General features: G+C 37.9%; 1 protein-coding gene across 2 annotated transcripts in view; it reads left to right on the top strand.

The window, feature by feature from the left end:
• The window catches only part of akap6 (A kinase (PRKA) anchor protein 6), a 249,859-nt gene that overhangs the window by 55,321 nt on the left and 176,208 nt on the right, over positions 1-18,330 (top strand). For both annotated transcript variants that reach the window (XM_067455963.1, XM_067455962.1), the window contains exon 5: positions 8,694-8,816. In XM_067455963.1, coding sequence (XP_067312064.1) covers positions 8,694-8,816 — 123 coding nt within the window. The remainder of the gene's footprint in view (positions 1-8,693; positions 8,817-18,330) is intronic.

Here is an 18,330-nt window from a genome sequence, read left to right as displayed (position 1 = left end):
CTACAGAATAATAAGCATGTCCAGAGCACGTCTAATTCAGTAGCCCCGCCCACCGACTCATGAAGCTGTTTGGATCACGCTAGCCAGCAGCAATAAACATCCCGAAGAAGATAGCAAGATACTGCGCTTTTACTGGTTTTGGAAGAACACAGTCACTGCATAAGCTTCCTTCGGATCCTAATATTAGGAATGTGTGAAACTTAATTTATTTTTAATGAAGTTCCAACTCACATGGGGAAGACATTGTACACTTGTTCGCTTCATTTGACTGTACAATTGTTTGTAAACAAGTCTCAGGTCGAGACTGGATTTGCAGACATATTGAGATTAAAACACAATGATGTGCCTTCTATATTGTATCTGACAGGAATGGTGTAACACATTTATGTGAGTAAAACATATTTTTTATATGTAATGGTAGTCCCGGGGCTATGTGTTTCTATGTGTTTAAACTCAAATAGTGAAATAATATTCCTTTCTTGATATGGGCGCGCGTGTGTGTGTGTGTGTGTGTGTGTGTGTGTGTGTGTGTGTGTGTGTGTGTGTGTGTGTGTGTGTGTGTGTGTGTGTGTGTGTGTGTGTGTGTGTGTGTGTGTGTGTGTGTGTGTGTGTGTGTGTGTGCTTAAAACCACCGATCGAGCGGGCCAAGTAATACAAAAATAATAGTCCAATCAATCGTGGGTGGATGAGAAATAAATCATTGTGTTTGTTTATGAGCCCTGTGGTCAAGAGAATCATTCCGGTTGCCGCTTTCAAAACAATCCCTCCCTCATGTAAACTGAACTGACAGCGGAGCTGAAGCTCATTAAATATGCAAATCTTATCCAATCCTAGCCGTGTGCGTTTACTTCTAAGTCTCTATTTCGTCACACCCACCAAGACCCAGCCTTCAGAAGAGACAGTGGCGCCTCCAGAAATTTTTCATAGAGGTGGCCAGATGGGGCCACTTAAAATCTTGGGGTGGCACACCAAAACTAGAAACCATAATTTCAGAATTGTATTCTACTGGTGTAGTAAACCGGCCTGTAGCACGTCACGACACATAATTCTGCGTCATCTTTTACTAAAAAATATTTTTTGACTTATTTACTTACCAGTAGTCTTCGTCTTCTAACGTTAACTTCTTTACACACAAAATGACTTATTTTAAATATAAAATACATATATAAAAGTCTTGGGCATGTCAAAGATTTGTAACAACTTTAGCTTTGATGCATTGTTAGTTTTTGTGCAGCATCAGATTTTTTTCTCCCTCATTTACTGTTCATGGCTGTTTTTGCCCCATTGACTTCCATTATAGCCACAAAAAAATTATTGAAAAGCCATGACACCATATAATCATGCATTCTTGATTGTTGGTTGTTTTCCCAGTTGGGAAGAGGTAAAATGTGTAATTTTTACAGTTGATAACCAGGTGGCACCATTAACCCTTTAGGTAGGCCTGTGCTGAAGAAAAAAAAGAAGCTTAGTTTCTGGCATTTGTATAGAGTATAATAACTGCATATAAATGAGGGATTAATTTTTTTTAAATCTGATGCTGCACACAAACTAACAACGCATCAGAGCCAGTGTTGTTACTAATCTTTGACGTACAAGACTGTGATAAAAGGTCAAAAAATATCCAGTCCACAATTACTTTTTATATTGAAAAATAAGTTATTTTGTGTGTATGTTTTTTTTTCCAAATCAATTTTGAATCCGCTTTTGAAAATAATTTATGAACTTAGTTAAAGAGTTAAAGAGTGATAAAAGTGACAATGAAACAATGACAGCAGCTCAACAATAAACATGGAATCAAGTATGTAAACTTGCAACAGAACACATTTTAAAGTATTTTACTTTTGATTATTTTATTTATTTCTAAAGATCTCTTTAGTAGCCTGTATTGGTGTACTTTAAAGGGATAGTTCACCCAAAAATGAAATTTCTGTCCTCATTTACTCGGCCTCATGATGTTCCAAACCTGTATGAGTTTCTTCGTTCTGTTGAACATAAGAATATATTTTGAAGAACGTTTGTAACCAAATGTTTGCTTTGGGGGCAACATTGACTTCCATGGTAGGAATGTGTCTTCATATGTATTCTACATAAAGAAATGAATACAGGTTTGGAACAACTTGAGGGTGAGGAAATTATGACAGATTTTTCATTTTTGTGTGCACTGTCTCTTTAAGCAGTCATTCTGAACCAGTAACCACTTTACTGACAATTCTGAAATTCAAAAATGTTTAATCCTCTTTATTAATTTACTATTATGACTATATTATTATGTAATTATTTGTCCCATTTTAATCTAAATATTTTTTAAATATCAAACTGCTAAATGATAAATTGATAACATTAATATGCTATAATCTATTATTTAACCGTTCTAATATCTAGAAAAATAAGTCTGCCAAGCTCTGATAATGTATGAAATATTATATTATCCATTAAAAAAACAATAGGCCTACCTTTAGTTCACGGATGTGTCTGTCATCGCATGCTTTCAGTCAGACAGTCTGAGACACTGAAATGCTTCTCTGCAAAGGGTGCAGTTTGTCTTTGGTTCATCTTAAGTTACTGGACAGACCCACTCATGATACCTTTTTTTTCTATTCAGCCTTATAACTGGAAATCCTCTTGCGTTCAAACTGTGGACGCGAGCTCGACATGTTTTTAAAAAAACGCGCAAGTTTCCAGCGCATGTTCTCGAGACTCCGTCGCTATGGCAGCAAAGCGCCGCTAAAACGCAATCTTGTGCATCGCGTCCGTATTGGTTTGATACGGGACGCGTCATTTTGCTTATTCTAAATATTGATTGGGACTAGTACCTAGCGTCCCCCTCCCCCCCAAACCTACGCCATGGCCAGCGGGGTGGCCAGTGGGGTGGCCAGGGGTTGGCCAGGGGTGGCCGTGGCCACCCCTGGCCACCCCCTGGTGGCGCCACTGAGAAGAGAGCCTCAAAACCAGTGTAGAAAATAGCCTATTACTTATTAGTTATGATGTTTTTGAATGTAAAAACCACAAAAACGTCATTAGTTGACCCCAGACAACAGTATAACAAAATAAAAAAGCCAGTTCATGACACCTTTAAAGTTTGCAAAACAAATATTGCTCCATCTGTTATCTTTATCCAAAGTAGTAAGAATGAAGTAAGAAGTATAATTTCTAGAATTAAATAAGACCTAATTCCTGAGAAATTCAGAGGAGAAACTAATTCACTCAGATCATAATAGACTCAGTGTTAGGTAATACTGTAGCCCACAGCTGATTTACAGTAGTATTTCAGTAAGACAGTAATAACATGAGTTAGAAGGTTAGCCAGAGACCTACACATTATATGAAACACAATATTGTCGAGCACAGCGTCTTCTCTACATGATGCTATCCAGTATCTACAGGAATCAGCTGCAGTGTTTGAGATGGTTGAAGTTTTCCCTGGTGTCTGCGCAAGCATTAGTGGATGGGCAGTATGCTTATGTTTCATCTTGATGTCACAAAGAAATGGCTTATGATTCGTTTGAAAAATGATTCGTTTAATCGACTCAGAGTCGACTCTTACATTTGAGAGACAATAACTTTATATATGGTGCATTTTCAGATTTAAAACCTTGCATGATGTTTTCATGGTAATTTTCAAAAATCCATAATAGGAGCACTTTAATGAAAGTCCTGCATTAGTAACTGTGGTATTTTGGTGGAGACTATATGGTAAAACTGTATGTGTGTTCAATATTTTGTATGTTCATCCTGATTTACACACATTTTGGCCAATGTCCTATCCACTGGAACTCTATTCACTCAGTTCACACTAATTCATATTTTATCACCTGCAAATTCAGTCTTCTGTTTCATCCAAGAAGATCAATCCAGGACTCCACAGCATAGGAAGCACTTTTGAAATGTCTTATGACCAGTAACCACGGCAATCATGCCAATCTGATGGAGGTGAATGACTAGTGAAGGGAAGGATGCCCTCAAAAGTTTTCAGCTGTAATCCTCCCTTTCATTCCAGTGAAAGCATGTGCATGTGTGTGAGTGTGTATGTATGTGTGCAGTAAGCTCACTGGACCGGGCGGAGGTAGGCAGCCACATCCACCTGAGATGATGCGTGTCACAGGAGGAGGTGATTGATTACATTAGTATTCAGCCGCTGGAGATGACTTCATTCTCATGGCAACAGACAGCTGGCAGCTGAAGCCTCTTCTTGGGGGCGTCTCAGGGGCCTAGTCATGTGTGACGCCACCAACCCGTCTTCCCCTTCTCCTTCTCCTTGTCTTTTTCTGTCTCTCCCTCTTCTCTCTGTGTGCATATCTTTTCTTTGCATCTTTATCTTCTTTTTTAGTGGTTTTCGGTTCGGTTTTTTGCTATTCTATTCTTAGATGACAGGAACAGAAAGACGTTAAGAAGATTTTTTTATTTTTTAATGTAATACTCTTTTCTTTCTTTTACTTAAAAGACTTGAAAAACCTTACTTAAACTTAAAACTTTACTTTAAAAAACCCTTGTACACATTCCTAGTGTATTTTATAATATAAAATAAATAAATATAAAGATTTACAGTGGCAGCTCAGAGATGTATGCTACAGTAGCATTTAAGTATGAAATTGAATGAATAAATGTAGGCTAAAATTAAAACTACATATTCTTCAATATACAATATACAAACAATTTCAAACAATATACATTGATTGAAAGCTACTGTATTATTACTTTATTCAAGAGCAGTGAGTGATTTTTTTTTCTTTGTCTATTTTAATACCTCTAATACCTCTAAAATTTTAGAGGTGAACTCCGGCAAATTTTTAAGTTTATCTTGATCGTTATATCTTTGTGAGTACAGTCTATAGAAGAAAAAAAAAACGAACCGGTGCTTGCAACACGGAGTTATTACATTTAATGCCCAGAGCCCCCCTCAGCTAAAACGACAGCTTTGGGGGCATAAACGTAAAGGGTATCTTTGTGCCTCTTAACATACACAAAATGCAATTAAAATGTCTCTCCAACATGAACAGGGCCCTTACATGACAACGAGATGCGTTTAGCCACTTAGCCATTGTTTAAATTAATCTAAACAGTGTGTTAGAAGGCTAGCTGTGTCTCGTGCTGAAGTCCCGTTGGAACTCTGCGGTAGCCGAAAAAAAGGCAGTCTGATCACACACACGTTACTTTAGTTACTCACTTTGTGACATGAGTGACAGTCCCTCTGGATAGAAATAAACTAATGTCTTGAATTATGTGTTGTAACTCCAACCGTTCACTGAACTGAGACATGTTTTGCTGAGAGAACCGATGAACTCACGAGCAGCTGATACCGAGCATGCTCGAGTAACTGAACGAGCAGCGGTCCTCGGATCAGCAGTACAGAATCGAAAACAGTTTCTCTCGGACACGTTCAATACTGAGAACCGACGAGCCGAAGAGAAGAGCCTCTTCATACAAATGATGCTCTTCCCAACTGGACTAGTTTTCCAGCTACAACGTCGTCCCCATGGGCTTCAGCGTGAGACACAGCTTGCTGGCTAAAACAGGTGAATTTAAACAATGGCTAAGTGGCTAAACGCATCTATTTGTCATGTAAGGGCCCTGTTCATGTTGAACAGACATTTCAATTGCATTTTGCACAAAGATACCCTTTATGTTTATGCCCCCAAAGCTGCCATTTTAGCTGGGGGGGGGGGGGGGGGGGGCATTAACTGTAATAACTCCGTGTTGCAAGCACCAATCCGGTTCGTTTTTTTTCTTCTATAGACTGTACTCACAAAGATATAACGATCAAGATAAACTTTAAAAAGTTGTCCTTTAAGCCAGGACGAGCGTTCACAATCACTAGGCTGCGCTGCTAAGACCTGCTCGAATCTCATACAGACACGCGATTTTACTTTCACTTTAGACATAACCGACTGTGTTTATATATGTTGTGTTTGACAGTATTAGCAAGACTACTTAGTCCAGTAATCACGTGTCTGACAGGCGCTCGAGCGCTCAGTGCATGCAAAATGTGAATTAAATGTTTAACCGGCAAGGCTTTAAAATGCGGCTAAACACTGCCTAACTTTAATGCATATGATTGGATATTTGATCATATTAGCGCATAGACACACAGGCACACTCGGTAGGGCCTCCATGGATCAGTCTTGTTTGTTCAGCACATCCCACAGATGCTTAATTTGAATGAGACCTGGGGAATTTGGAGGACAAGTCAACACCCTCGTTGTTGGCTCCTAAGTGATGCACACGTACCCAACCATCCACATGATTTAAAAGAAAATGTTATTCATTAGACCAGGCCACCTTCTTGTGGCCAGTTGTGATGTTCACATGCCCACTGTTTGTGCTTTCGACAGTGGATAGGGGTCAGCATGGGCACCCTGACTGGTCTGCAGCTATGCAGTCCCATACACATCAAACTGCGATGAACTTTGTATTCTGACACCTCTCTCTCCAGAACCAGCAATAACTTCTTGAGCAATTGAGCTATAGTAGCTCGTCTGTTTGATCGGACCACACGGGCCAGCCTTCACTCCGCACGTGCATCACTGAGCCTTGGCCACACATAACCCTGTCACCAGTTCACCTCTGTTCCTTACTACGACCAATTTTGATAGATTCTGACCACTGCAGACCCTGAACACCCCACAAGAGCTGCAGTTTTGGAGATGCCTTAACCCCATCGTCTAGCCATCACAATTTGGCCCTTGGCAAACTCGCTCAAATCCTTACGCTTGCCCATTTTTTGTGCTTTAACATATCAACTTTAAGGACAAAATGTTGACCAGCTTTCTTATATATCCCACCCACTAACAGGTGCCATGATGAAGAGATAATCACAAGTGATATTCACTAAACCTGTCATAATGTTATGCCTGGTTGGTGTATATATACTGCAAATTAATAGAAAGAAAGAAATAACATTAGGATGATTAAAAAATCAACAAATTTTTATTTTTGGGTGAACAATTCCTGTTGTATCCTACGCATATGGACAACGTGAATATGGTGATAAAAGCAGTGATTGCTTTCTGAGGGTTTTCATTTCATTTTGAATATGAATTTGGTGGCAACCAACTGCTTTCACCCATTAGCGCTCTCTCTCTCTCTCTCTCTCTCTCTCTCTCTCTCTCTCTCTCTCTCTCTCTCTCTCTCTCTCTCTCTCTCTCTCTCTCTCTATCTGTCTCTTTCTTTCTCTGGGGCATATAGTCGTGTCTCATTTTCTCTTCCTCCCTCTGTAATACACTCACAAACAGGTTCTGGTGACAAGCTCAGTTAATGCCGTGACCAGCGGCTACATATTCATCTGCTCTGAGAGCTTTATCAGTGCACAAGATGAGAGTGAATCGCACGCCGTCCCTGCCAGGGGAATAATTTAGCGGCAGTATCTATTGATCTCCATCGACTGCCACAATCTCGCAGAATTCCTTTGGTCTATATGAAGATGTACCATATTGCAGCAGAGCTGGAGAGATGTGCAATAGTTTGAGGGCTGTCTTTCAACATAAAAGTGTTCTGCCAGCTCTAACCAACTTGATCAAAAAAGTCAACTCAAAACCAGGTCCAGTCGAACTGCTCAACAATATAGACCAGATAGAAACCGTTAGGAGAAGTGTTCAGGCTTTACACATCTCATTCCATCTCCAGCATTTGGCTTTGAAAGCACAGCCAATCTCCCCTACATCAAAGCTTGACTGCCGGTGAAGGCCAAACAGTCGATAAATTATGGGATTTTTAGCCTGCGTTTGCGGAGAGGTCAATTGTATCAATATCTTTGATTTTCGCCAATGTTAGGTAATGAGCAGGAGGAGCTGCCATGGAGAAAGGGCGAAATCTTTTTATATTACATTCAGACGGTTCATCAGAGACTTTTGAAATGGTATTTGATCCGTTTGCACATGTGACATCAGAAGATGAGCATATTTGTCACTGTAATTAGTGCTCAGATCCTCGTCGCTCACCCTCTGGTTAACCACAGACTTTAAAGAAAAGTTCATTCGAAAATGAGCATTTAGTCATCATTTACTCACCTTCATGTCATACTTCTTCTTCCAAATGCAGATTCCCTGAAGAATGTCATATACAATAATACAAAATAATATTATAGAAATCCACATGACATCCAAATCCAAAGTCCTATGACGGAGGTGGAAGATTATCATTGAAGAACAATTTCAATTTTGATTGGTTCCTCATACAGTGCTATTGTATGATTTCAGAAGACTTGATATATGGATATAGATGCTAATATAGTCAACTATTTTGTGCTTTTTGGAGTATGGAACACCTCATGGCATTTATGGCAGTTTGGACATTAAAAACTTTAAATTAAATTTTTATTGGATGGATGGATAAAATATGGGTGTGTGAAGAGTGAGTGAATGATGACACTGTTTTGATTTTTCAATGAGTTGTTCCTTTAAGGTCAGGAATCAGCTGTTGGAGTCTGTATAGTTTTTTGTTTGTCCACCAGATGGCAGTATTTACACACCAAGCACATTGAACCTGCACTTACTGAAAAAGCCATTGAGGCACATGAAGGGCAGGTACTGTGTGACATTCCCTAAAACATTGTGTGCTTTTGACAAATGCAAACCCTCACTCCGAAACTTTTATCAGCTTATCAAACTTTGTCAAATCACTTAATTCTTTTTCTGAAGTCCTATTTGTTGTGTATCACCGTGTTGATGTGGCTCTGTGTTGTGTGTTTGCTCTTGTAGGGTTTTGTCAGCAAACTGGATGAGTTCATCTGTTGGCTGAGAGACGCTCTAGAAACCACAGACAACTGGACGCCACCCAGAGCTAATATCGACAGCCTCAAACTCTACCTGGAAACTCACCTTGTGAGTAAATGTCTATTTATCGAAGTCCTTCAGTGTGTTTAACTCATATAACAAATGGACACATGGTCAGACCTTTTCCCCTATGATCACACTGCATGTATTTTTATTCTACTGAATTTACATTTTATAACCGTAGATGTTGATGTTTTGCTCACTGTTGCTCTTTCATATTTTCTTCATGTCTCTCAGTCATGTTTAATTTAAACTATCCACTGTATCTCAGATGTTTATCCTAAAATTTCCTAGAAAAAAAGGCACAAATGAGTAAATTGACATACAAATGACATAAAACGATTTTAGAGCCATACAATGAAAGTATATATCAGCTCAGATAATTTGATTTTGAAATGTATTTATGTAATACAATTATCTATATTTATTTTTGAAAAGAGGACATTTTGCAATAATAAATGAATTAATAAATTATTTATTGTAAATTTCTCTAAAATGATTTAAAATGATAAAAGTTAAAATATTTCATATATGTGTATGTGTGTGTATAAAATACAAATCTAACATTCATATTATTTTAAATTACATTTTAAAATTGTAAATAAATGTATATTATACATTTAAATGCACATTTAATATTTACAAATGTATAATTTAACCTTCATATATTGTCTATATAATCTAAATTAATCTATAATGTTCTGTATATTTCCTCTATTAAACGTATAAAAATATATTTTTACAAATATATATACATATTGTTATGTTGACATTGTATTGGCCATTGCCCCCTTAGCCCTTTTTTTTTTTCTGGGGAAACATGAGAAGCAGAGACTTGATTCTCTTTTTGTTCTCCTTTAAATCTTATACTGTGAGTCCTGGAGAAACTAATTGAGATTTTGAAACAATTTCATTAATGGGTTCTCTTTCCAATGGCAATGTGAAACCCTTTGTAACCCATACCAAAATCATATCATGTGCACCAGCTACACTGTTTGTTTATCCATCTGTCTGTGTGACCAGCCCATCTGTACTGCAGGAGGAATATCACATTGTGTTTTATAGTGAGGGGCTTCACCCATTTTTATTGATTTAGAGAGCGGGGTCACACACTTACTGTCTCTCATCCAGCATTTGGGGGTCTCAGGATGTGCTCACAGGTTTAATGCCTGGGCATTAAGTCCAGCTGGCAGGTGGGGAGCGTGTGTGTGTTTGTGTCCGTGTGCATATATGTGTGTGTCTGTGAGCACGGATCTTTCCGGTACCCACGGGAGAGCCGTAAGGAGGAGGTTGGCTGTTGCAGGGTAGGAAGAGAAGGAGAGAGAGAGAAAAGGAGTGGGCTTTCTTTATAAGGCATTGAGAGATTGTGAAATGAAACCGCTATTGATTGCACTGGGTGGCGGATCCAGGTCTCTGAATCACATTAACGACACACACACACACACACACACACACACACACACACACACACACACACACACACACACACACACACACACACACACACACACACACACACACACACACACACACACACACACACACACACACACCGGCCTCCATTGGCAAATGAGACACAGAAACAAGGGCCCCCAGTCACACAGATAGTGAGTTGTGCTTCTGCTTTCCAACATGCACACAAACATTAAAGACATTCTTTATACATTAGTTAGTACGTAAACTACACAGTTAAATTGAGTGACATACTTAGATAAATTTGGACAGTGTTTAAAAAGCTTAATGAAACACAGAAAAACCTTTGAAGACTTAATTGGGGTTTTGTGGCTGTTACACCATGTCTATTATTTTAGAGGTCATTTATGTGTAAATAGATAGTAAAATTTAGTAGACATTTTTAAATGTGCAATCTTTCACTTCCAGGAAAACAAACCACAAATGTATGTACTGATCTATTTAAATTTGTTACTTCAAAATGTAGTCTTGTGTAACTTGGCTGCTTAAGTATTATAAAAACTGTAGCTTAGCCTTGTGTTCCTCATAGATTATCTCCATCTGAAAAAGATAACCCTGCTGAACTAGCCTACGGTTTGCTTGTCTTACAGTAGCTGGTTTAAGATGTTTTAGCTTTTTTCCATCCTAACCTACTGACTCAATTGCTCAAAACCCCTTTAAAACCATCAAACCAACCAGATTGGCGGCCAGCAAACCACCTTAGGCTTTACGTTGTTTGTATGTTGTTCACAAACTTCTTCTTTTTGTACCACAAGAGGGTGTGGAGAATATTATTCCTCCAAAAAATCCATAAACTTCAAAATGCACCAGAGATGGTCACCATCTGTGCATCTTTAGCATGCTACTTTCAACATACTATGGTCAGTCAGTATTGCTCATAAACAAAACAATACAATATACACAGAATATACTCACAGTCAACAATATGCACAATACAGTTCGAAGTAGAGTATATCCATAATAAATTATGTGTGGTGGGGGGTTTTCAGTGAAGGTGTGTAGCAGTGTATGGAAGTGATATGTAAAGTAAAGTGCGGTGGTGGTAGTTATGGAGCGGTATTGAGGGTCCATTGGTTAAGTGTTCAGAAGTCTTATGGCCTGTGGGAAGAAACTGTCTCTTAGCCGGCTGGTGTAGGACTGTATGCTGAGATACCGTCTGCCTAGGAAGCAGAGAGAGCAGTCCAAGGATGGGGTGGCTAGAGTCACTAATGATATTGCGTATCACTAATAAATATACACTCACCTAAAGGATTATTAGGAACACCTGTTCAATTTCTCATTAATGCAATTATTTAATCAACCAATCACATGGCAGTTGCTTATATGCATTTAGGGGTGTGGTCCTGGTCAAGACAATCTCCTGAACTCCAAACTGAATGTCAGAATGGGAAAGAAAGGTGATTTAAGCAATTTTGAGCGTGGCATGGTTGTTGGTGCCAGACGGGCCGGTCTAAGTATTTAACAATCTGCTCAGTTACTGGGATTTTCACGCACAACCATTTCTAGGGTTTACAAAGAATGGTGTGAAAAGGGAAAAACATCCAGTATGTGGCAGTCCTGTGGGCGAAAATGCCTTGTTGATGCTAGAGGTCAGAGGAGAATGGGCCGACTGATTCAAGCTGATAGAAGAGCAACTTTGACTGAAATAACCACTCGTTACAACCGAGGTATGCAGCAAAGCATTTGTGAAGCCACAACACGCACAACCTTGAGGCAGATGGGCTACAGCAGCAGAAGACCACACCGGGTACCACTCATCTCCACTACAAATAGGAAAAAGAGGCTACAATTTGCACAAGCAGTTGAAGACTGGAAAAATGTTGCCTGGTCTGATGAGTCTCGATTTCTGTGGAGACATTCAGATGGTAGAGTCAGAATTTGGTGTAAACAGAATGAGAACATGGATCCATCATGCCTTGTTAACACTGTGCAGGCTGGTGGTGGTGGTGTAATGATGTGGGGGATGTTTTCTTGGCAGACTGTAGGCCCCTTAGTGCCGATTGGGCATCGTTTAAATGCCAAAAGTAATGCATTACAAATTGGTGCACTGTGGTCATAAAGAAATGGATTGGCTGTGGCATTGAACTAATGCTCAGTTTGTATGGAGGGGCCCAAAGTGTGCTAAGAAAATATCCCTTACATCATTACACAAACAGCAGCAGCCTAAACCATTGATACAAGGCAGGATGTTGTTTAAGCCAAATTCTGACCCTGCCATCTGAATGTCACATTCAGAAATCGAGACTCATCTGACCAGGCAATGTTTTTTCCAATCTTCTACTGTCCAATTTTGGTGAGCCTGTGTGAATTGTAGCCTTAGTTTCCTGTTCTTAACTGACAGAGTGTCACCTGGTATGGTCTTCTGCTGCAAGGTTCGATATATTATAAAGGTTCGACAGAGCATAAAGTGGCCTGTGAGGATGTATGTATAGACGGCCCAGCAAAAGTTGCTGTTTGGATCTAAATAGGCAAATTCTTAAGAGTCTATGATTGGATTATTATTGCAGTGATTATTATGTTTCTAGCATGTTATGTTTGCCAACAGTTGTAGATTTTCATTTCTTACTAGGAAGAAACATCATGGCCATATTCCAGAATGACAATTTCAGATTAATAAGGCTCAAATTTTTTAAAGAATGGTTAGGAGGGAGAATGAAGAATAATTTTTTAACCTCTGAGTTCAGACCTTGCCTTCATTGAAAGTCTTTGGGATGTGCTGGAGGAGGCTTTACAGAGTGCTTGATTAGTGCATTGTCTAAACAAGATCTGTACCAAAAATATATGCAACCCTTGATGGAAAATAAAGTTGTGATGTTATTTCCATCAAGAGGTTTATATATTTTCGGTCAATATCTCCAGAGTCCAGCGAGTGAGTAAATCATTACTGAATTTTAATAATAATAAAAAAACTGACCAATTCTACCCCATCCCATAATTCACAAATTCCTTTAAACTTGCAAAGCACAAACCCCAATCTGTCTTTAGACACCTCCTCGGCGAGCACCTTTCTCTTTCTCTGATTTGGGGATTAGGACAGGGGAGGTTTAGGGTCCACTGGTTGCTGTGGCACATCTATTGATGTCAAGTAAGCGATAACCCGTCTGCCCTCATGTCTGATCCTAGCCGGTGAGCTTCAGCTCAGAGTCCCGTCTATCTGCTCGCATGCAAACACACACAGATACATCACACGTCGAGCTAGCAGAACAAAGCACGTATCACCTCACAGTTAAAGATGCAACACAGATTTGTACTGTAATAGCAAACAAAACACACACCCACTTAAGGAATCAACTTAAAATGCAGATTTGGGCTTTGTGTGCTCTAACTGTGAGGTTTCATTCATGAACACATTGGATTTTCTCTTTGAGTCAGGGTTTTCAAGGTAGAGGTGATGATGAAATGGATTTAAGAACCTTTTTTCACACCTTCAAACTTGACAGGAATATTCTTGTCTTTCAGTTGTTGAAGTGTTCGCAACAATATATTTTGCTTCTCGTACATCCTCGTTTCATAAAAAATGATGCTGAACCTTGAATTGGAGCTGCACGAATTGATATAAAGAGTCTCCTAATTAAATTATGTGATATTGATATAGCCTCGGTTATAGCTGATGGGATTATTACAGCTCACATTTTATGCCGTTGAATATAGTATAAGAGTGTCCTTGCCATGTGCACCAAATATTGATATTACACCCTATTACCAGAGCATTTTGTTGTAGCATAAATCAGTGATGGATATCTGTTTATTCTGCCTTTTTCCCCTTCAGTTTGTTTACTCATTTTAAAGGCGTTTAGCTCTGTAAAGGATATCAATTTCAGCCTGTATCCGAAGTCATAAATAAACTCTCCTCACTTTCTCTCATGTCTGTCATGAGTGATAAATTCTCTCACCTGCTGATCCATCACCCGTCTCGTCCTGCTCTCGCACAAAGTTGAGAGAGAGACTCTCGGCCCTCTTGCTTCACCCTCAGACTGTCTCAGACACCATCCTTTTAGTATGTATGACGGCCATTTCTGTGCTTTCTAAGTCAGTAGACTTAGGGCTTGTCTACTTGTATATGATTAATGCTTTCAGATGTTATTCTGAAAATCAAACTGTTTGTTTATTGTACGGCCTTCTTAATCCTATAAGCCTATTGAATCATATTTGATGCACACATTTGTAAGATCTCTAAATAATCAGCGCGATTAAAACTTTGCTACTAGTATGCAATCTGTTATACATGTCTGATGTCATCTGATTTATAGTTCATTCTTTTTTTAAGTAAAAAGCCTTTTAGTATACATTCATTTAAAAAAAATGCCATCTTCTGGTCACGGTTCTCGTGTCTTTTTATCTGTGAAATAACTGATTTCATAAATCAAACGTGAGAATACTTTTGATATTTTTAGTTATATTTTAAGATGAACACTTAATGTATGACACTTAATGTTTATTTCTTTGAATTGTATGTGTTTCTCTCCACGAGAAAAGCTTTAGAGCTGTAATCATTTAATCAAAACTAAGCATTTAAATATCACCCTGCTTATTATTGGGAGATAGTGAAAACCAGTTTTTTGGAAAGTTTTTTTTTGAGAAGTAATGCATGACTATATTGTTTTACTCCCTTAAAAAGTAACTAATTGCGTTACTGAGTTACTTTTAAAGAAAAGTAATGCATTACAATATTATGTTACTCCCTTAAAAAGTAACTAATTGCATTAGTTACTTTTTAAGATAAGTAATGCATTACAATTTTGTGTTACTCCCTTAAAAAGTAACTAATTGCTTTACTTAGTTACTTTTAAAGAAAAGTAATGCATTACAATTTTGTGTTACTCCCTTAAAAAGTAACTAATTGCTTTACTTAGTTACTTTTAAAGAAAAGTAATGCATTACAATTTTGTGTTACGCCCTTAAAAAGTAACTAATTGCATTAGTTACTGTTTAAGAAAAGTAATGCATTACTTTTTTTTTTCCCCTGGGCTGTTTGTTTTTATAGCAAAACAGTTGTATTTTGGGGCAAATGTAAAGCCAAATGTTTCACACCAAATTTGAAATAAGGCTGAAGGAAATGCAAATTGAAGCGTGTATAGTGGAGGGTGCAGCTCAAACAAACATTTCTGCTGTGCTGTCATTCTGGATTGCAGAAGAATAGGATGCAGGAGAAGAAAGTTTAACACTTATTCACAAATAAAATAAAATAAAATAAATGTTTGCTTCTGGTTTAACTGAATCCTTAAAGGCCGACAGCAAGTACATTGTGGTCAATAAAGTAAGATTAAATGCATAAAATAATTTGTTTTATTTAATCTATTCAATTAGGATGTTTGCATAGTATTCGGATTTTGCATTTCAATGATTTTATTCATTTTGAGGAATACTGAATCCTTTTTTTGTGCAAGTGAGATGAGTAAATGAATGCTCACATTTAGTCCAGAACTACAATAACCATCATGTTTACACACAACGCCTCTGCAATTACTCCTAATTTCACAAAATGGGGAAGGAGCGCTGTCAGTCAATAAATTGGAAAACAAAGTAACTTGCGTTACTTATTTGAAAAAGTAACTTAGATATGTTATTGCAATTTTAAAAGTAACATGTTACTTTACTAGTTAATTAAAAAAGTAATCTGATTACATAAGTCCAGTTACTTATAATTTGCTGGTGAGAACTATATAGTTGAACAAGCACCTCAAAATATGAATTTTGTATTAGTATGCTATACTGTTATTATAAAGACCTAATTGATTTACATTACAGACTGATTTTCATCTTACTTTTTTAGCCATAGAAATATCAGCTGGACCAAATTGCTCATTTTTGATCATAAGTCTGGGAATAAAAATTTAGTATTTTTTTCGTCCTTGAGAATGAGCCTCATATTCTCCTATATAATAGTTCATAAAAGCCTGATGTGTCAATATGATACTCAACAAAAACACTATTTTCAGATTTTGTAAAATGTTTTTTTTTTTTTTTGTCTCAGGTTTCATTAAACTGTTCCATTAAAAATATTGTTTTTCTTCTTACTATTTTATATGTCAGGGTTTACAAGGCTAACATTTGTGTAGTATGTACTGCATGCTATTTCATATGTAAGGATCAATGTTTGTAAGGAAATGTTTGGAAAGCATGCTAACATACTGTTACTACAGAATTCAGTATGCATACTGTTCATAGTATACATTTTCTGTATGCACAGAATGCCCAGGAGACCTGCTTACATTTGCCAAAATTGCAGTATACAACCAGAATGCACAGCATAGAATAATATATCTCATAATGTATCCCACAATGCAGTGGACTATTTTTGACCTTACATTTCCATGTTGACAAGTTATTATTTTGTTGTACTGCAAAATATGTTTTACACAAAATCTTAACTGAAAATATAAGAACATTCTTAACTTTATTGGTCAAAAGTTTGTAATATTAGAATGACATTTGATTGATTTCTGAAGGATCGTGTGACACTGAAGATTGGAGTAATGACGCTGAAAATTCAGCTTTGATCACAGGAATAAATTACGTTTTAAAATGAAACAAAAGACACAAAAAACAACAACTTTAATTTACAACCATAAAGAACATTTGTAATTTAAACTAGTAAATTAAAAAATGCACACTGCTACTATAATCTGTTTTGCAGGTGGTAAAAGAATCATGAATAAGTTAATCACAAGTAGCTTTTGCACAGGCAGAAGTAGAAGGTGCACAGTCACACAAACACAAAACACCATCATTAAACAATAGGTGTAACATAAAACCCAAATGTGGATAACCGATTTCAAACATGTTTAGAAACAGGATTATTTAAACAAAATGCCTTCTAAAGTGAAGTTTTTGACAGTAAATTATTTGTTAATTTCATAGGCTGTAAAAAAGATGGACGACGCCCTTCTACCTTCATTGTAGAAGTTTACATTGTAAAGTGAGGCCGCCAATGTCCGAATATGGTGAACATCTTGCACTGATTCGGGACCTGCGTCTGCGCTGTAGTGACAACAGGGCCTGAGTCTAGGCAGAAGAGAGCAAGAAGAAGAGCCGCTATATCAAAACCCCGCCCACACCCCCACAGTATCTGTTAGTGCAGTTTACTGCAGAACAACTCGTTATGTCAGTGTGAAATAAACATGGACAGCTCCAATCTCCTCTCGAAAATCCAGAAAAAAGCCAGTTGATGCCTCAGTGACTACTTCACTCAGAGAAGCTGTCAATTATGACGCTACACCCCCATTTTTATAGCATCAAATAACTAACTAAAATCAAACACTTGAACTAACATCAGCATGATAAAATGACAGAAACCATCTTTGGAAAATTTTTATCTGAAGTGTAATTTGATTGTTTAGTTTGTCCCATTCGATTACATGGAGGCTTATGAACTATACTGGGACGAACCACATGCACGCTTGGTTGATTGTTCTTTTTTACTTCTAAAACTGTATAATTAACAGAATTTTACTGTAAAATTATATGAAATGTCAGGTTAGACCTGTCCCGTAGCATTTTTACAATAGTTTACAGTTAAAATTACACTTATTTTTCACAGTGAACATATTGAATTAGCCTAGAAATCTAGACGCACCCTAGCGGCAGCAAATTTAATTTGCCCGCAAGTGTCGTCTAGGCACTCTCAATACCATTCTGAGCTGTGTTCCTCAAAATCTGGACGGCCCAATCACATCATGTATAAAGTCGGCGGGCGGGGCCATAATGACGACGGCCGAGTTGCGTTTGCGTGCTTCTAGTTAACACAGAAACTGGCGAACGGCGGTCTTTCGAATCAGCTTTGACTGCGATTCTGGAAGACTTGGAGTTAAGCTTTTCTCTGAGAAAAGAACAAAGAACGACACTGAAGTCATTCTTAAAAAGGGAAGATGTGTTCGGAGTTTAGCCGACCGGATACGGCGAATGTTTAATCTATCAGCGAGCTCTGTTTAACCTTCGTTGCTCTGGTTGGTGTAGCGCTATCCTATCGCGTGCAGAGGGAGTTTGAAAGACAACCGTTTATCCCGCCCCTCGGATTGAGATTGTCTATGGTGAGTTTCCAGACCAAACATCTTGATGTGGGTCTGGCTTGTCAGGCTAATATTGAATC

This window comes from Pseudorasbora parva, chromosome 10, assembly GCF_024679245.1.
Source record: "Pseudorasbora parva isolate DD20220531a chromosome 10, ASM2467924v1, whole genome shotgun sequence".
NCBI classification, from domain to species: Eukaryota; Metazoa; Chordata; class Actinopteri; order Cypriniformes; family Gobionidae; genus Pseudorasbora; species Pseudorasbora parva.
The sequence above is the reverse complement of the archived record's forward strand: the minus strand, read 5'-3'. Positions and strand labels throughout refer to the sequence as shown.